The sequence below is a fragment of the Acanthochromis polyacanthus genome, chromosome 14, assembly GCF_021347895.1.
Source record: "Acanthochromis polyacanthus isolate Apoly-LR-REF ecotype Palm Island chromosome 14, KAUST_Apoly_ChrSc, whole genome shotgun sequence".
Taxonomy (NCBI): domain Eukaryota; kingdom Metazoa; phylum Chordata; class Actinopteri; family Pomacentridae; genus Acanthochromis; species Acanthochromis polyacanthus.
The window spans coordinates 931,428-957,819 of record NC_067126.1 but is presented as its reverse complement, the minus strand read 5'-3'; the positions used below and the strand labels follow the sequence as shown (position 1 = coordinate 957,819).

General features: G+C 41.1%; 1 protein-coding gene across 1 annotated transcript in view; it reads left to right on the top strand.

Annotated features, from left to right (window-relative positions):
• Positions 1–26,392, top strand: part of ttn.2 (titin, tandem duplicate 2) — a 276,686-nt gene that overhangs the window by 133,094 nt on the left and 117,200 nt on the right. The window contains 9 exon segments of the mRNA XM_051959375.1: positions 5,499–5,622; positions 5,739–6,005; positions 6,842–6,939; positions 7,012–7,180; positions 7,360–7,629; positions 13,947–14,213; positions 16,924–16,953; positions 16,956–17,201; positions 25,893–26,301. Coding sequence (XP_051815335.1) covers positions 5,499–5,622; positions 5,739–6,005; positions 6,842–6,939; positions 7,012–7,180; positions 7,360–7,629; positions 13,947–14,213; positions 16,924–16,953; positions 16,956–17,201; positions 25,893–26,301 — 1,880 coding nt within the window.

The following is a 26,392-nucleotide window of genomic DNA, read 5'->3' as shown; positions in this document are numbered from 1 at the left end:
ATATAAGGTCCTGCAGCTTCAGGATTCCAGCAGAGCATTCGATCCTGGTTTTGAGATAACGCAGACAGGAGGCTTTTCTGCCCTGCCAGCGTTTCTGGGGTTATTTATAACGGAGAGGAGGCCGAGGCAGGTGGCAACAGCACATATTTCACAGCTTCAGCTCTAAAACTGCTCGACCTGCTGCAAATGTTTCTGCGGATCTGGTTTATTTCACGCTGTAGTCAGAGTGAAAGCAGCCAGCATCTGTAGAGTCTGGCTCTGAAAGAAATCAGCCATAAATCAGAATTTGTTTGATTTTCTGATGCCAACCTGAGCAGCTCTCAGGACACTCGATCTCCCTGTGGTTGAGCAACAGTGTTTACTGCATGTTTCATGGTCAACATGAAAACCATGGTTTCCTTGAGATGGAGTCAGGAAATAGAAATGTTTAACCTGTTTAACAGCATTTAGAACACATTAATGTCGACTCCAGATGAACTCCATGAAGTCCACTGGAGCTTCACTGTTTACCCACTCAAACATTTATTCCTGGTTTTCTTAAGAAGTGCAGAGACTGAAATAACCTGAGATAACTGCTAGTCATTAAAGTAGAAAAGTGTGTTTGTCAGCATATTAATGGGAACACAACTGAAACTCTGCTCTGAGTTCATACAGGAGATGTTATTTAATCCTGGAGAAGCCACAGTTTAACACATAATAAGACAGTTAAAACTGTCACCCACACAAGCAAACCACGTCATTAAAAATAATTCAGACCCTCTGATCTCACATTTAACAGCAGATATAAGATTTAAAACAGAAGCAAGTTGTCAGCTCATACTGCCTTGCTTAACTAAACATGTTAAACTCTATCAGGACCCTGTAGATGATTCCAACACACTAGCAGTAGGTTCCCCTTTAACGTGCTGGTGGTGAGGAGCTGTGAAGGTCCAGCACATTCAGCTGCTCTCCATGCATCGGCTGGCTCTGGATCAGCTGTCAGGTGTTCACAGGTCAGAAGCGTTTAAATCGGGAAGGAAAGCAGCTGCCTGCATTCGTTTGAAGCTGTCAGGACTCCTGACAGGTAGGCTGCAGGAAACAAGCCTTCAGGCAGCGCTCAGGGTTGAATTAACTCGTACATTCACTGGTCACCTACAAAATAAATAATCTGACCAAAGAACAGCCAAACAGATCAAACGCCTGAAATGTCTCAAAAAGGAAAATGTGGATTATTCAGCGAGCTGCGTGGAGTAAATAAACTGTCAAGATTCTATCAGCACAGAAAAGAAACAAGAAGTTAAACTAAGTTTAAAGGTCTGCTCCACGTTAGATCAGCTGTGTGGCATCACTGATCAATCATTCAGAAACAGATCCTATCTCCATGGAGACCATCAACTCATTCTCAAAGCATTTTCAGTTTTTAGTTCTCATTCTTCTGTTCAAGTCAACCCTTTCTGGTGTTGCATCAAAAACAGATTTTACTCAGTGACGAGGTGAACCTGACAAGTAAAGCTCAGGGCGGAAACATCCTCAATTCATACCTGATAGACCGACCGTGTTCAGGGATTTTAACCTTCTTTGAATAAAAAGAAAAGCAAAAACTGGTCAACGATCAGATGTTTAGTGCAGGTCTTTAGGAGCTGATAGTCAGGGGCCTCATTATAAAGCTTGCGTACGCACAAAGCAGGGCTAGAAAGTGGCGTACGCCACTTTCTACGCAAAGGTTGTGATTTATAAAAACAAACTAGGCGTGAGAATGTGCACACCGGTGCACCAACCTTTTGATTCTTGATGCTTCTTTACGCCACAAAACAAGGCGTAAATCACAAACTTGCGTAGAAAGTGCGTACACTGTGTTTTGTTGTGATTTATAAAACAAACTTGGCGTGAGAATAGTGCGCACACGTGATGCGCCAACTTGATGGTTGCTTAAGCACATTTTGGAGACAGAGGAACGGCAGTGCGGAGGGTGAAGTGGTGAATTGAAACCAGATTGATCTCAAACCTTTATTGTTATTCACATATTAGACTTGTAGAGCCGGATAATCATAAACCCTCCATTGTTGTAGATGTTCATATAGTGCGTCATCAGCCTACGACTGTATTGCAGAACTATGTCATATATCAACAGGAGTGGATGAACGTTATTTCAATTTGGTCATTTAACCGAAGGGCCGGTCCACATCTGGGGCCGGTCGGTGATCTTTATTAAATAATTTGCTTACTGATCACCGGCGCCCGTATGGCTGATCGGGGAAAGCAGAAGACCCATTTGGTAGGGTGGTCTCTGATGCCAGCGGCCTGGGTTTGATTCCTGCCCGCGGCACCTTTTATGATGTGCTTCCCTAACTCTCTCCCCATTTCCTGTCCACCTCTCACTGCAAACTATACCACAGTAAAAGGAAAACAGTAACGAATTTTGTTTATTTTATCCCATATGCCGGACCGAATGGGATGAGCCGGTCCAACCATTAATCAGACCACCACATGCTTCACACCACAACCCCCAGTGAAAATGAATTTGGTCTTTGTGACGAAAAAAATGTACATTCAATCAGTTTACAAATTATTTGTACATGATCATAACAAATTTAGTGTCAGGGTGGCCTGGGTCAACACATGATTCATTCATCCTGATGCACACGCAGTGAACAGACTGCAGGGGGCGCTGTGTAAAATGCGTGGATCAGCAGCTTATTTTATATACAGATACATCATGAGTTACTTTGGCATTGACCATTCATGGTAAAATGTGGGTGTGTTGTGGGCGGGAAATGTGAGGTGGATCCACCTGTGCAATCTTCCAGCTGGTGTGTGATTTATCAAGAAATTGCATGCAGCTGTGCTTACGCAAAGTTTTATAAATCAGGGGCGAAGGGCATACGCTCCTTTTTGTATTTTTGGCGTACACAAAACTTTTAGTATGGATCCTACGCAATGTTTTATAAATGAGTCCCCTGGTCTTTATGGCACTGTCAGCAACGTCACATAACTGCTGGCATCAATTGAAATCATTTTAAAGAGATAATGGTCTGGTCCAAAATCTTCATCAGGCACAGTTCATAAAACCAAGAAAAAATGAACTCCATTAACCGGGGGCTCATCTGGCTTGTTTTTTCCTGACACACCGTGTTCAGGGCAGTAAACTCTGGGGTGGACTCCATTTTACCTTACAGACCATGTTCAGGGTTTAATAACTAACAGTGATCTACCTGACAAACCCTGTTCAGGGGTCTAACTAGAAAAGCACTCGGAGAGCATAGACCTCCGCCAGGCCGTCTGTCTGTCTGTTTGTCTGTTTGTCTGTAACAGCATAAATCAAAAAGTCATGGACGGATTTTCACCAAATTTTTACAGGATGTCCGGAAGAGCAAAAGTAACAATCGATAAGATTTTGGAGGTGATCCGGATCACCATCTGGATCCAGGATTTTTTGAAGGACTCTGTACAATTGAGAGATGGCCGTGATCCGGGATCACTCCAAAATTAACGATTGTTACTTTTGCTCTTCTGACATCCTGTAAAAATTTGGTGAAAATCTGTCCATGACTTTTTGAGTTATGCTCTTAACAGACAAACAGACAGACAGACAGACAAACAAACTCCGATGATTACATAACCTCCTCGCGGAGGTAATACACACGTGGACAAAATTGTTGGTACCCCTCAGTTAAAGAAGGAAAAACCCACAATTCTCACTGAAATCACTTGAAACTTCACAAAAGTAAACAATAAATAAAAATTATTGGGAAAATTAAATAATGCAAAAACAAGCCATTATCTTTTGAATGTTTGATTAAACATAATTATTTTGAAAAAAACAAACTCATGAAACAGGGCTGGACAAAAATGATGGTACTCTAATAATAAGATTGGAAACTAATTCTGATCCAGATGACATTGGATTAACTCAAGGGTGGCATTTAATTGAACATCACAGGTGTTCTCCAACTCATAATCAGTCCAGCTTGCCCTATTAAAAGGGAGAACAAGTAGTCACCCTGCTGTTTGGTGAAAAGGTGTTTACCACACTGAACATCGGACCAACAGAAGCGAAGGAGAGAATCGTTCCCAGGACATCGAAAAAAAAATGATAGACAAACATCTTAAGGTAAAGGCTATAAGACCATCTCTAAAACAGCTTGAAGTTTCCTGTGACATACAGTGGCTCATATTATTCAGAAGATCTCAAGACCCACGACAGTAGCCAACCCTCCCTGGACGTGGCCGCAAGAGGAAAATGGTGACAAATTGAAGAGACGGAATCGTTGGAATTGTATCCAAAGAGCCCAGAGCAACCTCCAAAGAAATTAATAGGTGAACTCCAAGGTCCAAGAAAATCAGTAGTCAGATGGCAACCCATTCGTCGTTGTTTGAGCACAAAGTGGACTTCATGGGAGACGACACAGGAGGACACCACTGCTGAAAACCCTCATAAAAAGCCAGACTGGAATTTTGCCAAAAATGCAAGTTGACTAAGACCACAAAGCTTCTGGGGAGAAGTCCTTGTGCGACAGATGAGACCAAGACTGGAAGCTTTTTTGGTAAGGCACATCATACTCTTGTTCATAGACTCAAAAACCGAAGGCATACGAAGGAAAAGAACATCTGTCCCTACGGTGAAACATGGAGGAGGCTCAGTAATGTTTGGGCTGCTTCTGCTGCATCTGGCACAGGGTTGTCTTGAAAGTGTGCAAGTACGATGAAATCTGAAGACTATCAAGGCAGTTCTTGGAGAGAATGTGCTGCCTCGTGTCAGAAACGCTTGGTCTCCAGTTCGCAGGTCATAGGTCTTTCCAACAGACAAACCATCCAAAACACACAGCCAAAAACACCCAAGAATGGCCTGAGAGAAAAGCGTTGGACAATTCTAAAGTGGCCTTCTAATGGGCCCAGAATGCTGAATTCCCATGAACATATGTGGAGGAGCTGAAACATGCATTTGGAGAAGGGACACCCATCAAAAACCTGAGAACAACTGGAGCTGTTGCTCTAATGGAGTGGGCCAACAATACCTGTTGACAGCTCAGAAGCTCATTGACAATAGCAGAAATCGTTTAATTGCAGGATGCCCTCAAAAGGTTGGCAACAAATATTAAGTTATGGGTACCATCATTTTTGTCCAGCCCTATTTCATTAGTTTGTTTTTTTAAATAATTATGTTAATCAACAATTCAAAAGTGATGGCTGATTTTGATGATTTAATTTTCAATAAATTTTTATTTATTGTTACTTTTGTGAGTTTCAAGTGATTTCAGTGAGAATTGTGGGTTTTTCCTTCTTTAACTGAGGGGTACCAACAATTTTGTCCACGTGTGTAACTGACAGTGATCTACCTGACAGACTGAGTTCAGGGTGTAATAACTGACGGTGTTCTACTTGACAGACTGTGTTCAGGGTGTAATATCTGACATTGTTCTACCTGACAGACTGTGTTCAGTGTGATAATTGTTTACTGACAGACTTTATTATATCTATTGTATCAGGGTGTAATAACTGATAGTGTTCTACCTGGACAGGTGGTGCTAAAGGCGGAGGGTAAAGTCCACAGTCTGACTCTGCGTAACGTTCAGCTGAATGAAGCCGGACAGGTCAAACTGGCTGCCAAAGACTTCCAGGCGGAGGCCAACCTGCTGGTCAGAGGTGAGGTTCCTCTAGAACTGATGGTTTAGTGTTCATCAGAAGCTCTTCTCAGGCTGAGGAGGTTTTCAGAAGAAGACATGAAGGTGAATGTTTGAACGGTTGTCTGTGATGTTCAGAGCCGGCGGTGGAGTTCACCAAGCCTCTGGAGGACCAGACGGTGGAGGAGGAAGCCACGGCCACGCTGGAGTGTGAAGTCTCCAGAGAGAACGCTGAGGTTCACTGGTTCAGGGACGACCAGGAGATCAGGAAGACCAAGAAGTACGAGATGATCGTCGACGGCCGCAAGAGAACGCTGCTCATCCACGACTGCGTTCTGGACGACGCCAGAACGTACACCTGTGATGCAAAGGAGTTCAAGACCTCTTGCTTCCTCAACGTAGAGCGTGAGTAACCGATAGGCAGAAGGTTCTGTAAGAGCTAGAACCTGTGAGAACATTAAATAATCACTTGTTTCAGTTGAGGAACCTTCTGAGGAACCTCATAAAGGTTCCTCAAATGAGCAGATATCTAGAAAACTTTGGTATGAGCTGAAACTAAAGGATCTGAATGGTTGTGTCCAGGGTTCAGGAACCTTTAAGATAAGGAACCCTCATTAGATCATTTATGAATGTTCTTAGATCTGTAGGAACCCTTCAGAACACAGAAGACATCAGGATTAAAGAGCCAAAATTATCATATCATTCACATTAAGAGAACCCGATAGGGAACCCTGTAAGGGTTCTTATCAGACTTGAAGTTACTAGAATCTTAGTTAGAATTAAGGAACCTTCTGTAGGAGTTTACAAACGTCTTAGCAGAGATAATGAAATTCCATGAGATCTAAAGAACTCTTTCCAAATAGTAAGACTCAAGAAATCACCTCAGAGTTAAGGAACCACTCAGTAACGGAACCCCTGTAAGATTTAAAGAACCCGTTTGAAACCCATTTCTGAAATGTAAGGAGGTTCTGTGTTTGAGGAACAAAAACACCATTACTTCATGTAAATCTTTAATTAGAGCTAGGAGAACCTTTACATTACCTGAAAGAGTAGAACTGATGAGAACCTCCAGTCACTGAGAGTTCTGGCTCTACAGTCACCAGAACATTAAGGAACCTCCTTACAGAGCAGAACTGACCCCAGAACCTGGATCACATGGCCTTCAGCCTGCCAGTGGTGAGAACCTTAAGGAACCTTTGTTAGCTCTCAGTAAGTGTTGGTTCTAACCCGTCTGTCTGCAGCTCCTCACGTGGAGTTCTCCAAGCCGCTCCATGACGTGGAGGTCAGAGAGAAGGAATCTGCCAGGTTTGAATGTGAAGTCTCCAGAGAGGATGTGAAGGTGAGTGACCTGCTGACCTCAGGTAACTTCTGCAGGTGTTCTCCTCTCTGACTCTGCCCTCGCCACCTGCAGGTCCGCTGGTTCAAGGACGGAAGTGAAATCAGGAAGGGGAAGAAGTACGAGATCATCACTCAGGGTCGCCAACACGTCCTCATTGTCCACAAGTCGGTGTTTGACGACGAGGCCGAGTACGAATGTGATGCAAAGACCTCCAAGTCCTCCGGCATGCTGACTGTCATAGGTGAGAACCCACCGGTCCTTTCTGCGTAAAATAGCTCTTTATTAATTCATGAACAGTTGTAGGCAGTCAGAGGATGGTTCCAGGTGGACGTTGGTGGGTTCTCCTGCAGTAGATGAATTAATGTTGGCTCGCGGTTCCTCTCATGCTGCTGATTTATCAGATTATTGTGATCTCTGCAGAGGAGGAGGCCAGGTTCACCAAGAACCTGTCCAACGTGGAGGGGACGGAGACAGACAGCGTGAAGATGATCTGTGAGGTGTCCAAACCCAGTGCCGACGTCATCTGGTACCGAGGAGACGAGGAGCTGCCGGAGGGCGGCCGGTACGAGCAGATCGTGGACGGAAAGAGGAGGATCCTCCTCATCCAGGACCTGAAGATGGCTGATGCTGGAGAATACACCTGCAGGCTGAGTCCCAGCATCAAGACGTCTGGAAACCTGAAGATCAACGGTAGGACACACACAACACGTTCCTATTGACTGTTAGAAGTTTAATAATAACAATACATTTTATTTAAAACGCATTTCAAGGAACTCAAGGACACTTCACAAAGGAATGAAAATCAAAGCCAATAATTAAAAACTATGCAATAAAATTAACAATAATGAGAATAAAATAAAGAACAACAGAACGGTGTGACACAGTGAGGTTAGGATGTGAGGGAGTCTGCAGTCCTGAACAGGTGAGTTTTGATTTTCAATTTGAAAATTTGGAGAGCGTCACAGTTTCTGAAGGTAACCCAGGCTTGAGGTGACGAGGCTGTGGACCAGGATGGAGGTGGTGTGGGGGTGAGGGTTGATATTACGTAGATGGAAGTAAGCAGACCGGCTGATGTTGTTGACGTGTAAATGAAATGATATGGAGGATGACACCCAGACTCTTTACTTGAGGGGAGACTGAGGAGCTGTCAATGGAAAGGGAGAAACTATCAACTTTAGATAAGGTGGATTTGGGGCCGACTCCCAGCGAGCACTTCCGGGATGTGGAACAAGATGGACGTCTGAAGCGAGAGCTCCGCAAAGTTAGGCAAATAAAACCCCCTGAATCCAGCTACACGATTTACTATCTTCACAGAAGACCCAGAATATGAGCGGGGGATTGAGAAGCAGAACGATGACGGATAAATCAGAAAGAACAGATCCCAAAGTTATCGATGCGAGTCCGAGTGATGCTAATGCTAACCCCGCTAGCAAAATCGAGCATGGCAGTAAGACGTCTCATCTGACCCTAAAAGACATAAGTGACCAGATAAGTGGCCTTCGGACCGAGCTCAATGGAGATTTTATGTCATTCAAAGAAGATTTCAAGAGAGAACTGAAGGAGGAACTGACTGAGTTTAGACATGAAATCAACCAGCAGCTAGCTGCCACTAAGCTAACTCTGCAGGACCATGACGATAAACTCGAGGAGGCCGCAGCACGTATTGAGCAATTGGAAAGATGGTCAGCCACGGCTCACGAAGTACTGCAAGATACTTTAAAAGAACAAAGATTTCTGAAAGATAAAGCTAACGACGTGGAGTCAAGAGCAAGACGTAATAACCTCAGGATATACGGGGTACGTGAGGAAATGGAGGGCTCCTCTATGATTCATTTTGTGGAGAAGCTGCTAGTGAATGAAAAGTTGATTGACGAGGGGACAGATGCCCAAATTCAACGTGCACATCGCTCACTTGGGCCGAAACCAAACCCAAACACACCCCCGAGATCAATAGTTGTGAACTTTCTGCAATATCGTGTTAAGGAAACTGTTCTCCGAAATGCCTGGAAAAGGAAGATTCAACTCGGGGAAAACACTCTCTCATTTGACCATGATTACACATCTGAGGTGATCCAGCAGCGTAAAGCTTACAAAAAGATAAAAGTGGTTTTGAGAGAGAAGGGAATTCGTTTCCAGACACCAATACCCGGATGCGCATTCATTGGGAGAGTGGCCCCGCTATGTATAACAGCGCAGATGAGGCAGAAAAGGACTTACGTCGGAAGGGGCTACTTGACAACCACGGCACCGGCGGAGGAGAAGCCAGCGGCGCGCATCCTCGGAGCATGGAGCCGACTCCCCTTGGCAACAAGCACATCGACGCGGAAAGAGAGAAGCTGGCCAGCGGGCGCGGGAACGCCTCCAGGAATTCCAGTGGAAAAACACGACTTGAGCAAAGAAGGCGAGTGACGATATAGATGCCAAAAAGAAATAAGTATAATCCGACTAGGGACAATATTGTGATATCCTATACAAGAACACTGATTTGTGTTGTCGTTAAGATTCACATTTTTTTTTTTTTTTTGCCTAACTTAAAGGAGCTAGAACACCTTAGGTAGAATTAGTGGAAAGTTCACTGATTCCATGAGGGGGCCCTTTCTTAAAGGGAGGCCTCCCCCTTGCCTGCAAAAGGTAAGCATTTGGGACTATTGATTACCCTACCTTGGGAGTCTATTCATTTGTGTGATGTTCAATTTAAAGTTCAGTTTTGTTTTTGTTCAGTATATTTGAGTTCTTTGAAAGTTTTTATTTTTCAGACACGCAACCAATTTAAAACATTTCTTTTATGGTGCAGAGCTATAAACTTAGAATAATGTCATTGAATGTCAATGGATTAGTAACCCAGTTAAACGAGCAAGGGTGATGAAGAAGATTAGAAAAGATGATATGCATATGATTATGCTTCAGGAAACTCATTTAGGACCACAGGAACATGAGAAACTTGCAAAATTTGGCTATAACGTTTTTTATAGTTCATTCTCACAAAATCATAGAAGGGGTGTAGCAACACTGATCTCCAAAAAATTGAAATGTGATGATTTAAAGGAAATCAAAGACACAGAGGGTCGATTCTCCATAGTAAAGGGTAAAGTTGAAAATAACTTGATGACAATGGTGAACATTTATGCTCCTCCCGAAAGTGAAATGTCATTCTACAAAATGTTACTTGATACCGTGATAGCTCAAACTGAAGGCATTTGTGTGTGTGGAGGGGACTGGAATGTGGTTTTAAATCTTAAATGGGATACTACCAGTAACAACAGAAGTAAAAAGAAAATCACAAACCGACTTAACACAATTCTGGGGGAAACTGGTATGGTGGATGTGTGGAGGAAATTTCACCCCACTGTGAAAGATTACACATTTTATTCCTCACCTCACTTGGTTCATTCAAGAATTGACTATTTTATAATAAGGCAGGAAGACTTACACAGGATAAATGAATGTAGGATTGGGGTTGCAGATGTTTCGGATCACAATGCAATTTATTTGACCATCAACCTACAGAATAACCCCAAAAACGTAGTATGGAAACTTAATGTAGGATTACTAAATAACCAATCAGTAGTTAGTTATGTTAAACAGGAAATTAAAACCTTTATGAAAGAAAATGACAATGGAGAGGTAGACTCATCAATTTTGTGGGACTCACTAAAAGCAGTCCTCAGGGGGAAATTAATTGCCAAAGCAACACACATAAAGAAAACCAGAAAAGAGGAATATAGCAGATTGACGAGGGACCTAAAGGAACAAGAAGATAAATTAAAGCTTAAAAAAGACCAAGACACACAAAAGGAGATTCAAAATTCAAAATCACGACTTGAAAAATATTTGGATGATGAAGTAGGGAAAAAGGCCAGATACACCAAACAGTCATATTACGAATTAGGACCAAAGTCAGCTAAGCTGCTTGCTCGGAAATTGCGTAAACAACAGGCAGATTCAACTATTCTAAAAATTAAAGACCCCATCACCCAAAAAACGTTGACAGAACCGAAAGAAATTGAACACATTTTTTATGAATATTATAGCAACTTATATTCACCTCAGGACAATTCTGATAAGGGATCAATTAAAACATTTTTAGACCAATTAGAGCTTCCCAGTATTGGAGAAATCCAAAATAAAAAGATACTTGCTGAAATTACACCAAAAGAACTCGAAAAAGCAATAGGAAGGTTGAAGACAAGTAAAACACCTGGTAGCGATGGCTTCCCTGGCGAGTGGTACAAGATGTTTAAGGAAGATCTGCAACCACTGCTACTTAAAACGCTAAATTATATTCATAAAGAAGGTAGGGCCCCCCCATCATGGAGGGAGGCGATAATTTCATTAATTCCCAAGGAAAATAAAGATCGAGAAAATTGCTCCAACTATAGACCAATTTCAATTTTAAATGTCGACTATAAATTATACACATCAATTATCTCCAAGCGATTTGAAACTTTTATCTCAGATATAATAGATGAAGATCAGACAGGCTTTATAGTCGGCAGACAAACACAAGATAACATTAGAAGAAGCCTCCAAATTATTCATAATATTAATAAAAATAAGATTAAAGCTGCCTTACTTAGTTTAGATGCGGAGAAGGCCTTTGATCGGGTCAATTGGGACTTTTTATACCAAACCTTAGAGAAATTTGGCCTTACTAAAGAAGCTATTCAGTGTATAAAGACAATTTATGATAAGCCCACGGCAAGATTAAAAGTGAATGGATCCCTGACAGATCGGTTTGAGCTTGGAAGAGGTTGTAGACAGGGGTGTGGATTGAGCCCTATCCTCTTTGCGTTATATATCGAACCACTGGCGCAGGCGATCCGACAGAAAGCTGATTTGAAGGGAATTATGTTTAATGGAAGGGAGCAGAAGATTGGATTATTTGCAGATGACATATTGATGTATCTCAACGATATTAACATAGGTTTACCCAAATTAGTGGAGCTTTTAGATGAATACAATATACATGCAGGATACAAACTGAATATTTCTAAAACTCAAATTTTGCTTTTCAACCATACACCCTCTACTGAAATTTCACATAAATATGACCTAAAATGGAGCGTCAACAAAATTAAATACCTAGGAGTATTCTTGTCTAAAGACCCATCTTTATTATACGACTTCAATTATAACCCAATTAATCAAACAATCAGAACGGATATCCAGAGATGGTCCACATACCCCCTTGATCTTAGTGATAGAATAAATGTGGTGAAAATGAACATCTTACCAAGGCTGTTATATTTGTTTCAATCTTTACCTGTCGACGTACCACACAAACAATTCACAGAATGGGACAAATTGCTATCAAAATTCATTTGGGACGGCAAGAAGGCCAGGGTCAGATATTCAACACTACAGCTGCCAAAAGAGAAGGGGGGTATGGCCCTTCCCAATTTAAAAATGTATTTTTATGCTGCTCAATTGCGATTTCTGTGTTGCTGGTGTGACCCTGGATACTACGCTAAATGGAAAGAGATGGAGACATGCATCCCTGGGCTTAACATACAGACAATCATAGGAGAAGACTGTGTACCAACTGATCTAAAGAATGAAATTAATCAATAACTAAATTTTCACTTGACATTTGGTTTATTGTTGCAAGACAACAGACACTAAATAAAGAAAGAAAATTATTGAGATGGATTGCTTACGACAAAGAATTTAGACCAGGAGTGCATGACTCCACATTTAAATATTGGATCACAAAGGGTGTCACAGCATTCTGTACTTTAATCAACAATGGTGAAATGAGGAGTTTTCAATATCTAAAGGAGAAATTTGACCTTAAAAATCAGGACTTTTTTAGATACTTACAGTTGAGAGAATATTATAACAAAGAAATAAGAGAAAGAGGAAGTGAACCCAACGCCGTTTTAGATGCACTATGTGGGGCATACCAACAGAAAACACGCAAAATTATATCAAAGCTGTATATTAGCCTAATGTCGTGCCAGAAACATTCAACTATATATGTCAAAGAAAAGTGGGAAAAGGAAACATTAACAACCATCTCTAATGAAGAGTGGTATCAAATCTGCCGACTATCTCAGACTTCTACAAATTCACAAAAATGGAGAGAATTTAATTGGAAAAACTTAATAAGATTTTTTATTACACCATTGATAAAAAGTAAACAATTGTCCTCCCAACAAATATGTTGGAGGCAATGTGGTTGTATCAATGCAAACCACACTCATATCTTCTGGGATTGCCCGCAGATAAAAACCTTTTGGGCTTCAATTCACCTTTCCATATGTAAGATATTAAAATACAATGTATCAATGTCTTTCACAACATTATACCTTGGCCTCCTCACTGAAATTGTTCAGAAAGACGATCAATATTTAATTAAAATATTATTGACAGCCGGAAGGAAGGCAATAACAAGACGATGGCTTCAACCCGATTCACCCAGCCATTCTCAATGGATAAATGTTGTGCAAGAGATTTTTACAATGGAGAAAATTACCTTCGCTCTAAGGCTGAAAGCTGTTGAATTCAATGACAAATGGGAGAAATGGTCAATATATTATAAGTCAATAGATCAGGAAAACTGATGTTTTATTTTAAGTTAGCTAACAAGGGGAAATGGTTGCAGTCCTTTTTCTTTATGTTTTGTTTTATTTGTTTATTGTTGATAACTCTGTAAACAATCATTGAAAAAACATGTTTAACTGTAAATGTGAAAACTGAAAAACCAATAAAAATCTAAGTTGAAAAAAGGTGGATTTGGGGCCGATGAGGAGGAATTCTGTTTTGTTAGGGTTTAATTTTGGAAAGTTATAAGTGAACCAGGAACTGATTTCAGAGAGACAGGCGGTAAGGGAAGGAGGAGGAAATGTAGAGTTTGGTTAGCAGAAAAAGGAGGATGAGGAAGGAGATTAAACCAGAGAAGTTGAGATTCACATCCTCATCTTCTGTCAGCTCTTAAAGATTCTGGGGCAGATCTCCATCAGTGATCTTGGGGGAAGTAATCTTCTCAACCTTCTCTTCTCTGACAGAACTGGCAGCGGAGTTCATCTCCAGACCCCAGAGTCAGGAGGTGGTGGAGGGCGAGAAAGCGGAGTTCAGCTGCGCCGTCTCCAAGGAAACCTACGAGGTGAAATGGATGAAGGACGACCAGGAACTGGAGGCGGGAGACAAGTACCAGCTGGTCAGCGACGGGAAGAGACGGACGCTGGTCATCAAAAGCTGCGAGCTGAAGGATGAGGGCGGATACGTGGTGAAGATCGGACCAACCAGAGCCAGCGCCGACCTCACGGTGCTCGGTAAGCCCCGCCCACACACTCACCTGCAGAAAACAACCTGTTAGAGACCAGCAGTTTGTATGAAGGCAGCAAATAATCAGAACCTGAACTCACTGGTTCAGATTTAGAAAGTTCAGTTAAATTAAAGTTTAAATGACCGGTCTGAGGTTCAGCTCTCAGGATGATTTTATTTTAGAAGTTTACATTTTTGAGTTTTAAGTTATAGTTTGACTAAAGATGAGAATAAAACTTCTATTTTTAGTTCATTTTACAGCATTTTGTTATTTTCTTCCTTTTGCTTTCTTCCAAACATTATTTTAGAATTTAGGTTAAATAAAAACACTTGTAGCAAGACTGCAAAGGCTCTGGAATTCCTGAGCTGATCAAAACTCAGATAAGCTCTCTCTCTCCAGCACTGACCAACACCCATCTCTATAGGAGGATTGAGACATTTGTATTTCTGTAGGTTTTCATTCACAGAAGGATGGAGCTCCTGTGAACATTTAAACCCCTGGAATAACTTCTTCTTTTTAGAAGACAATGACTTTCAATTATATGCTATGGATGTTTGTTTAATGAACTTTCATGCTAAAATCCCTTTTCAGCTTCAGGAGACCCTCAGCCGAGACGTCTCTGCATTCCACAGATCAGATAACAAGTCGTAAAACTTTATGGCAGGAGGCTGGAACAGAGAGAGACACACTCTTTAACTGAAGAGACTAATTACTTCAAAGTTCATATTTCTAAAATTTATTTTGTTCTTTCCTGATTACCAAAGTTATAGTGAGATTATGTTGTACATCATATCCGAATTTGACAGTTATATTTGTTACAGAAGCCTAGATATGGAAATGCCTGGTTAATTGACCTCTCCCACAGGATTTTGGACTGAATTCCCTTATTAATCTCTGAATTTCCTCTCCATTTAGGTTGAATGATGACCATTGTATTTACCTGTTACCAAATCTCTGACTTGTTGTTATATTCTCACTGTGATACATATTTTTAATGTCATAAACATATAGTTATGAATGAAATGATTCACATCATATGAACATATGTAATAATCTACACATTTCACTTTCACACAACTGAATATGGTGGGATAGACAGATCGTGTTTTGCGCGTTTAATATCATATTTTAATCCATTCTGGATTCCTCTTTCTTCTCTACTCTGTGAGAACAAAGAGATTCCAAATTCCACCAGACTCGCGCCTAAAAGTTCTCTCTCTCCGCCCAGGTCCTCCCTTAGCTGGACCCACAGATAAAGTCAGCCGTAGCCCACATTTTACTCTCTCTTACTGACCCTCTCTCTTACCCCTCTCTTCCTGAGAGGCCCACCAAAGTCTCTCTCATTATTTTCTTACCTAAAGCGCGTTTTTCCTATCTTCGAAATTCCCTCACCATCTAAGTTTGTTAACTATTTATCTCTTAATGTTTTTGTAACTTAAGGAGACATTTTGCTCAATTTTAAACCAACGTTATTCGTTTAATCTGAAGAACCGATTCAGAACCAGCATTTATTTTTCTTAATTTTGACCGTTTTTCATCAACACCCATTTTTCTTGGCTAAAGCCTAGAGAACCATCATTTTAACACTCAGCTGAGAACTCCGGAGACCTGTTGGGACCAGGTCTTTGCATAGAACCGATCAACCCACGGCAGGACATCAAGGCGGCCATAACGACGACGACACACCGATTCGAACCTGCAAGTCCAGACGGTTGTGCGAATCTGAAGGCCCCGCAAGTCCCAGCCCATGACGGTTCACTTCAATAACTCCAGCTGAGTTTGCTCTGATTCCATTCTATGGGTGATGTACTAACCGCTTGGTCATTAAATTCATTTAATCAATTTATTCTTTTACAAAATCATTAGAATTCTTAATCCAAATACCGGTTACCTCGTCAGGTTAGCTCTGGCTAATCCTCACCATATTTCCTTCTCTCTCGCACCTATTCCACATCCCTCACACATGCACACACACACACACACTCCCACATTCCACACACACACACACACACACACACACACACACCATATCTACATTGTATATAGTTCACTTGTCATTATTTTCATAGAATAGTTAATAAATACCTCATTATAGACCAAATTACAGTCTTGTGTTTCTTTGTGTAGAATGTGGTCAATTTAACCGAGGATTCAAGACTTTTTGATATGAGATTGATCAAAATTTTTATTAATATTAATTTTTTTATTAAGTTATTATTTCCTAGAGATCTAGGGTGGTGCCCCAATTATTGATAACGAGAGCAATAAATCATAACGTAGTACCGCTACACACTAAAACCTTAAGAACTTCCTGATTTATTTTCATTTTAGTTCAAACATTATTCTTCAGCTTTAATACGTTTAAAATGAATTTAAAGTTTAATTCTTAGTGATTTTATTTACTTTTATTCAGCTAAAGTTTCTCACTTTTATTGTACCTGTTTATTTATTTATAATATTTTATCATTTATTAATGTTTATGTTTGAAGTTCTGGTTCTTATTATTTCCATTGTTAAAGGACTCCAGGAGAAATCTGATTATTATGTTCAGTTTCATCTTATTCCTACTTTATTATTCAGACAGAAACACATCTTTTTCTTTTACATTTATTTATTTAGTATTTACCGTTTGGGTCCCAGTAAAGTTATTTTAACTGGCATTAAATCAGATTCCATTAATCTATGTTGACCATTTCCATGGTTGTTGGTCTCCACAGAGAAACTGAAGGTCATCACTCCTTTGAGAGACATGAGGCCAAAGAAGGTCAGGAGATCGTCCTGAACTGTGAGGTGAACTCTGAGGGAGCCAAGGCCAAGTGGCTGAAGAACGAGGAGACGATGTTCGAGAGCGGCAAGTATGTGATGGTCCAGCGGGACAACGTCTTCTCTCTGAGGATCAAAGACGCCCAGAAGGCCGACGAGGCCACCTACACCATCAACCTGACAAATCAGAGAGGAGAGCAGGCCAAGAGCTCCTGCAACCTCTCAGTTAAAGGTGGGTGGTCTACCTCTACTTTAACCTGCTGACAAATGTTCTGCTGGGTCTTATAAGCTGATGATAGATGATCCCAGATGATCACCGATGTCTGGAAACCATAGCATGTGCTCGCTACCACACTTCTCATTAACATTAAAACAGCTTTCAGAGGGAAATCCTGATGGTGGTGCGTTGGGAAGCTATTTCCCTCTAAGGACCAGATCTTATTGTTTTCCAGACTCAGTTCCAGTTTCATCTGTGGCTGCCTACTAGCTGTTAGCTTAGCATTAGGCACTGTGAGAGCTGATGTCCTGGTTTGACTTGCTGCAGGTTGTTTTTCTGTTAGTTAGAACAGAGAGTTAAAGTTAGCCTGACCTCAGAAACACTGCTCCAGATAGCGTTAGCCACAGGCTAACAGGCAAAGCTAAGCTCTCAGTGTTAGCATTAACCTAGCATCATCAGAATGATCAGTTCCAGCTGCTCTGACACCAACAGGTGAGTTCTTCATGTGTTTTCAGGTAACTGAGCAGCTGGATGTGAACTGAATCAGGATTGTACCTCTGCTAAATGAGCAGCTATCATGCTAACCCTAATAAACTCTGTATCAGCACTGATTGGCTGTTACTCATGAACTGTAACCAATCAGAGAGTTCTGTGGGTGGCACAGCTGCAGATATTAGCTGTGATAATCCATGGATATCTGTACTACATGCTGTAAACAACACCAATAAGAAAGGAAGAACAGTACATCATAAAGCAGCCAGAAATCATACAGTGCCTATCATAAGTATTCACCCCCTTTGATGTTTTACCCTTTTATTGCTTTCATAAATCAATCATGGTCAATAAATTTAGCTTTTTTAACAAAAAACTTTACTGGAAAAAACTCTTTAATGTCAAAGTGAAAACAGATTTCATAAAGTAATGTTAATGAAAGAAATTATATAAATGAAAATAATTGTTTGCATAATTATTCACCCCCTTCAAGTCAGTATTTAGTAGATGCACCTTTGGCTGCAATCACAGCAGTGAGTCTGTGTGGATAGGTCTCATCAGTCTGCACATCTGCCCACTGTAATTTTACTCCATTCTCTTTGTAAAACTGCTCAAGCTCTGTCAGGTTGTGCGGGTATCGGGCATGAACAGCCCTTTTCAAGTCCAGCCACAAATTCTCTATAGGATTGAGGTCTGGGCTTTGACTCGGCCACTCCAGAACATTTACCTGGTTCTTTTTTAACCATTCCTGTGTAGCTTTTGCAGTATGTTTTGGATCATTGTCTTGCTGGAAAATAAATCTTCTCCCAAGACGTAGTTCTCTTGCAGACTGAAAAAGATTGTCCCCCAGGATTTCAGTGTATTTTGCAGCATTCATTCTGCTCTCTATCTTTACAAGCCTTCCAGGTCCAGTAGCTGAGAAACATCCCCACAGCATGATGCTGCCACCACCATGCTTCACAGTGGGGATGGTGTGTTTTTGGTGATGTGCAGTGTTTGGTTTCCGCCAAACATGACGTCTTGTCTGATGGCCAAAAAGCTCAATTTTGGTCTCATCAGACCAAAGAATCTTCTTCCACTTGACCATGGAGTCTTCCATGTGCTTTTTGGCAAACTCTAGTCCAGATCTAATAGGACTTTTCTTCAACAGTGGCTTTCTCATTGCCACTCTCCCATAAAGCTTTGACCGGTGAAGAACCCGGGCAGCAGTTGCTACATGCACAGTCTCTCCCATCTCAGCAGCTGAAGCTTGTAACTCCTTCAGAGTAGTTGTAGGGTCTTGGTGGCTTCTCTCACTAGTCTCCTACTTGTAGGTCACTCAGTTTACGAGGGCGTCCTGATCTAGGCAGATTCACACAAGTGCCATATTCCTTCCATTTCTTGATAATTGATTTCACTGAACTCCGGGGGATGTTCAGCGCCTTGGAAATGTTTTGTAACCATCCCCTGAATTGTACTTCTCAATAACCCTTTCCCTGAGTTGCTTAGAGTGTTCTTCTGTCTTCATGGTGTAATGGTAGCCAGGAATACTGATCAACCACTCTCTGGACCCTTCAGACACAGGTGTTTTACAACTCAATCACTTGAGGGAGATCACTATGGGCGCTTGACGAAGATGGTGGCTTGAACAGTTGCTCTGTGACCCTTCGCCGAAAATATATCTTATGACAGATCCATTCGTCCGATTTTATGCTACACGTCGTGGTTTTTGCCTTTTTAACCACTTGGTAGTTGGCCTGACCAATCTCAATGTCTATGCGTGAAACAAGGAAGACTCAACGGCACAATCTAACATCCACGCAACAAGCTAAAGCTAAAGCTAACACTAGCAAGAAGATGGATGACTACATTAGCAAAGCCTCAGACGAGGGATCCATAGCTACATCAAGTCCTACTGCCAATGGTGAAGGACAGATAACGCTGGGCTTCCTGTTCACTGAAATAAAGGCTATACGGGAGTCGACGACTAACATCGAGCAAGACACCAAGCAAATTAAGGCCACTGTCGAGGAAATCGAAGGGAGGCTAGGTGCGCTGAGCGCCCGTATGGATGAGGTGGAGGAAAGAGTTGCAGTATTAGAAACAAATGCAGACACGACTGACCAACAACTTACCACACTCCATGAGGAACTACAAAAAATGCAAAACCACCTCGAAGATTTAGACAACAGAGGACGCCGCTGTAACATTAAAATACTGGGCATACCTGAGTTGCAAGATGGGAATGATATGATTACCTTTCTTCAGAAGGAGATTCCTGTTATGCTGGATCACCAGTTCACCGGCGCATTGGAAATACAGCGGGCACACCGTATACCGACCAGAGCGCCGAGACGCAGCCAGGGACAGAGAGAGCGACCCCAGCCAGTGATGGTGAATATGCTCCGATTCCAGCAAAAGGAGGAAATACTTCGTGCCGCCCGGGATAAGAGAGAGATCAAGTGGTGTGGTGTAACCATAATGTTCTTTGCGGATTATTCCAAGCGTACAATGGAGCGTCGCATTGCTTTTAACAGAGTAAAGCTGAGCTGAAAGAGATGAAAGTCAAGTATGCGCTCCGTTTCCCCACCACTTTGGAGATAAGACACAACGGATTCCGCCACCGGTTTTCTTCACCGGAGGACGCCTCGGAGTTTATTGCGAAAAAGTTCCCCAAGGACAAATAACTAGACAGCGGTCACTTTTGATGTAAGTGCAGTTCTGTTCTTCTCTCAATGGTAACGACCTTATTAGATTGGCGTTGGGTCACTATGCCAAGTGCCAGTGATCATACAAGGTTTCACCGAGATGGCACATCTGTGCCTTGTTTTGTTTTTTCTGTGCCCCGGCCATGTTCTGCGGGGTTTGTTCTGTGTTTGTTTGTGTGTGTTTTGAATGTTTATGACTATTTTCTTTTTTCACCACACCTGACCAGATTTGTTTGTTGTGAATTCAATTGTAACACTGGTTTTAAAAATATCTTCACATGAGTAATGTAGCAAATTTAAAATTAGCCAGTTGGAATGTTAAGGGATTAAATAATGTCATAAAGAAAAAGAAAATTATAACATACTTAAAATCATCAAAGGTAGATAGCTTTTGTCCAGGAAACCCATTTAACCAAATCAGAGTCATTGAAATTTAGAGGAACATGGATAGGAAAAGTATTTTCAAGCCCTGGAACAGGCAAAAGCAGAGGGGTGTCTATTATAATTCATAAAAATGTTACCTTTACGAGACTGAGATATTATTGGATCAAGATGGCCGATATGTTTTAGTCAGAGGACAACTGTTTGACACACCAATTGTCCTGTGCAATATTTCAGCCCGATCTCACGAGCATTCGTGAAACTGTCACGTAAATTTTTGTTTCGGCTTCGTGCGCACCAACACAATTTCGTCATGTTTTTCATGCCGCTCACCACGAAATGCACACCAATGTATTTTAAACGGCGGACTTTTCGTGCCACTCAGAACGTATTTCAAAAGAATGTGTATATTATATTTTTAATGTAAAACCGCGGCGAATCCAACGCTATATTTTGCATGACATCGTCCCTAAACATAACCCTAACCATAATCCTAACCATAACCTAACCATAAGCCGGTGGTACACTTACCAATTTGCATAGGAATTTCAAGAATGTCCGGCGGCCGGCGGCCGCAAACGCGATCACACAAGCAGTATACGCCGATGGACAGCTTAGATCGTCATGAATCCGCCGGTATAAACCACTTTCAGATGTGATTACCACAGCGAAAAACATTTCGTGGTGAGCGGCACGAAAAACATGACGAAATCGTGTTGGTGCGCACGAAACCGAAACTAAAACTTACGTGACAGTTTCACGAATCCCCGTGAGACCGGGTTGAATATTTATGCACCTAACTCTGATAGACCAGACTTTTGACTTGTCACAACTACTTCTTGAATCAGGGAATGCCCAAATTATTCTGGGTGGGGACTTTAATCAAATTCTAGATAGGGACCTTGACAGATCACTTCCACGTAGTAATGTAGTGAGTAAGTCGGCAATGGCTATCAAGCAGCTGGCTACAGATTTAGGACTCCAAGATATTTGGAGATTAATGCATCCAAATAGTCGAGATTATTCATTCTTCTCACCGCCCCATAATGTCTATACGAGGATTGACTATTTTCTCATATCCAAAACCTTAGCAAATAATTCATTAGATTCTAAAATAGGCAGTATTGCACTTTCCGACCATGCGCCCATTTTTCTTTGCCTTAGCAACCTGTCACAGACTCCAAGAAGCCATAGATGGCGCTTGAATGCATCCTTGCTTAAAGATACCAAATTTAAAAAATTAATTAGAGATTAAATAAAAATTTTTTAAAGAGTCAAACAAATGGAAGATACTACTTTGGCCAATTGGTGGGATACTTTGAAGGCATTTCTAAGGTGTAAAATTATCTCATATGCATCCTTTAAAAAAAAGGAGGCCAATAAGAACATTTCTGCCTTGGAAGCCGAGCTTAAGGCCCTTGAATCTCTACACTCTCAAACCAAAAATAGATCAACGCTGAACAAAATTATTAGTACTAAATACAAACTAAACACATTGTACAATAAAAAGGCAGAATATGCTCTGTTTCGAACAAATCAGGCATATTGGGAAATGGGTGAAAAGCCGGGTCGTCTCTTAGCTTACCACCTTAAGCAATTAAACAGCATGAATCATATTCCAGGAATACAAAAATCAGATGGCTCTGTCTCAACTTCATCGAAACAAATAAATGATAGATTTAAAGAATTTTACAATAATCTCTATTCCTCACAAGGAACTTTAGATGATCTAAAATTTGAAACATTTTTTGCAAATCTTAACCTGCCTCAGCTTTCTGTGAAAGATCAGGAGTTCTTAGAAGCTCCATTGAAAGTGGAAGATATCTCTCGGGCAATTAAAAGCATGCCACCGAACAAGGCCCCAGGTTTAGGCGGTTTGCCTTTGGATTTCTACAAAACATTTGAGGACCTTCTGAGTCCACTGTTGCTTAATGTCTATAAAGAAGCCTTTGAGTTAGGTACATTACCAAAATCAATGCATTCGGCTTTAATTACTTTGATTCATAAAAAGGAGAAAGATGCTTTGGATCCAAGTGGCTATCGCCCTATCTCATTTCTGAATGGTGATCAAAAAATACTGGCAAAGGTGTTAGCAAGTCGCTTGAAAATGGTTATTGGAACAATAATACATCAAGATCAGTCTGGCTTTATCCCAAATTGATATGGTTTGGATAGCATCAGGAGAATTGTCAATCTACAACATTGTGTATATGAGTCAACAAATCCTACTATTGCTCTGTCATTAGACGTGGCTAAAGCCTTTGATTGTGTCGAATGGGACTCTTTGTTTAAAGCATTGGCCAAGTTTGGCTTTGGTGATCATTTTATTACATGGATAAGAACTTTATATGACACGCCCAATGCCTGTATTTTGACAAATGGCCTGATGTCTGAGCTGTTCCATCTACAGAGATCTACCAGACAGGGATGCCCACTGAGCCCTGGCCTATTTGTGTTGGCATTAGAACCATTAGCACAAAAATTAAGAAACAACACAAATATTCATGGTATTGCTGTGGGTAATATGCACCATAAACTTCTGTTATACGCAGATGATATGCTGGTATTTGTAACAAAACCTGAAACATCAATCCCAGTTTTATTAGATTGAAGATTTTACTTTGATATCTGGATACCGTGTTAATTGGGATAAATCAGAAGCAATGCCTATGTCTGGACATTGTCCATCTTCTTTATTCAACAAATGGAAATTTCGTTGGTCATTTAAAAGTATTACGTATTTAGGGATACAGATAACATCTGATTATAATGATATGGTTAAAAGGAACATGGACCCCTTATTAGAAAAAATAAGACAGATTTTGGTAGATGGTCTAAAATTCACTTATCATTGTGGGGGAAATCAATTCAATAAGAATGATGATTGCACCTGTTATATTTTATTTTTTGACTAATATTCCCACTTATATCCAAGGTTCTTTTTTTAAAGAATTGGATTCCTTGATTCTAGATTTTCTTTGGGGCAAATCACACCAAAGCAAAGTTACAAACAAGTGCTGAAAGAGGGGGTTTCACACTGCCTACATTTTAAGTGGTACTATTGGACTTTAAAGCTCGTGTCCGGAGTTTGCATCGCAGCGTCTCCTAAAACACTGTTGGTCCCTCCCTCTGATTTCGCCCCTTTATTTGTGCACGTGTGCAGTACATGAGAGAAGTGCCCGGAGTGCTGCAGCATCTTCCCTGTTTTGCTGTTTTCCACTCTTCTACATTTAGTACATTTAGTAAATAATAAAGGAATTACGTTAGAATGCTGTATTGAGTCTAACTTGTCCTAATACCAAAATAACATGAATCTGCTAGGACGAACGAGTAAAGTTTCAATATGTGATTACACTCGTGTATCCCTCTGGATGACGTTGTTTATCAAACTTAGTGCATTTACGCATGTATATGTGTTACAATGTTTATTTATTTCTGTCTAGAGTTCAGAATTGCATGACTCCTCTGACGAAGAGTATGTCCCAGACGCCCCAACATCTTCCTCCAGAGGTCGGGCATCTAAACGAAGCCGTCAGGCGGGCTATGGAGGCCGTGGTCGGGGAGCGACGCGAGCACCCCGAGCCAAAAAACGTCCTGCAGTCTCTTGGCCTGACAAGCCGTGGGATTGGTAACTTTTCTGGAAGTTGCTAATCCCTGATGCTCTCTCCTCCACAAGCAAAACAAATGTGCGCGCGGTTGCGTAGTGCGTAGCTCGCCCACCTCTGCATGGGCTTGCTTGCTGTGCGCGTAACCGTTGATTGACAGCATGACAAAGCTGAAGCTCGAACTTGATTGGTCGGCAGCGACCGGCGCTTTTTGGAATAACATGGAGGTCTATGAGAGGAAGGCGGAGCTCAGGAATAAATTTTCATATCGCGTTATACTAACATTATATTATAGTATCGAACTAGACTAACACATTTAAGCTTTGTTAAACAATGATACATAAATTGAAAACAAACGGAAACTCCGGACACGAGCTTTAAGTGTGAAACAAATGAGAGTGTGGTTGCCTGATTCAAACATGTCTGATAAACGTATTTGGTTCCAGCTAGAATGTAAGGCCAATGATGGCAAATCCCCGTGGTTAAATTTATTTGGGGTGAAAACTAAAACACAAAGGGAACATCCTATAATATCTGCAGCCAAAACAATTTGGATTAAATTGCACAGAACAGGACGTTGGGACTTTTACAGGTCGCCATTGTCTCCTTTATGGGACAATCCTAAAATTTTAATTGGGGAAAAATCTGTTAATTGGCCACAGTGGCGTAAACAGGGAATTATCACTGTGCAAAATTTATTTGATGTAAAGACAAACTGTTTTCTTAGTTTTGACCAAGTTGTTGCAAAATATAATCTGTCACATAATCAGTTTTGGAGGTATGTCCAATTGCGAAGCGCACTATCTAAGTGTTTTGTTAAGACATTGGATGAAAAAGCAACCTCCACCTTATGAAGAATGGCTCAATACGATGGCGAAATTAGCCTCTTACGAAAAAGTGACTTATGGTCTTCTTAATAAGCTGCATCATTATGACTACACTTGGTCAGCCTTCACCAACTGGTTAACAGTACCATGTGTTGATTGAATGTATCCAGGTCGGTGTGGTGTTTTGTTTTGTTTTGTTCTATTTGTATGTCTACATTTTGTTTTTAAAGAAAAATAATAAAATGTGCATTACAACTCAATCACTTGAAACACACCCATACCACTCAGGTGATCTTCATTTCACTAATTGTGAGACTATTGGCAACAATTTGATGGACCTCTATTGAATTAGACCATTAAATTAAAAAGGGGGTAAATAATTTTGCAAACAATTATTTTTATTTATATAATTTTCTTTCATTAACATTACTTTATAGAAATCTGTTTTCACTTTGACATTAAAGAGTTTTTTCCAATAATTTTTTTGTGAAGAGAGCCGAATTTTATTGACCATGATTGATTTATGAAAGCAATAAAAGGGTAAAACATCAAAGGGGGTGAATACTTATGATAGGCACTGTAAAAAAAATTTTTACAGTAAATGTAACAGACTGGGTTCTAAGCTGGTGAGTTCTAACAATATTTATTATTAAGATGCTATCTTCTGATGTACATCCAGTGCTAATGTGAGAATGTGTCCTTTGTGCTGCTCAGAGGAGAGTCTGAGGATCGTGGTTCCTCTGGAGGACATCGACACTCAAGAGAAAAAGACCATTAGCTTCTCCTGTAAGGTCAACAGGCCCAACGCCACTCTGAAGTGGATGAAGGGTGGCGAGGAGATCGCCCTTAATAAACGCATCGTCTACAGAGTGGACAAAGACAAACACACCCTGACGATCAAAGACTGCACGCTGGCCGATGAGGGTGAGTACACCGCCGTGGCCGGAGACAACAAGTCCACTGCTGAGCTGATCATCAGCGAGGCACCGACAGACTTCACAACACAGCTCAAAGACCAGACCATCACCGAGTTCGAGGACGCAGAGTTCATCTGCAAACTGACCAAAGAGAAGGCTGACGTCAAGTGGTACCGCAACGGACGGGAGATCAGAGAAGGACCGAGGTACGACTGGCCGATGACTTTTGGTTTCAGGATTTACTACATAGTACAGTTAAAATTAAACTCAGAGCTTCTAACCAAAGTGTTTTTTGAA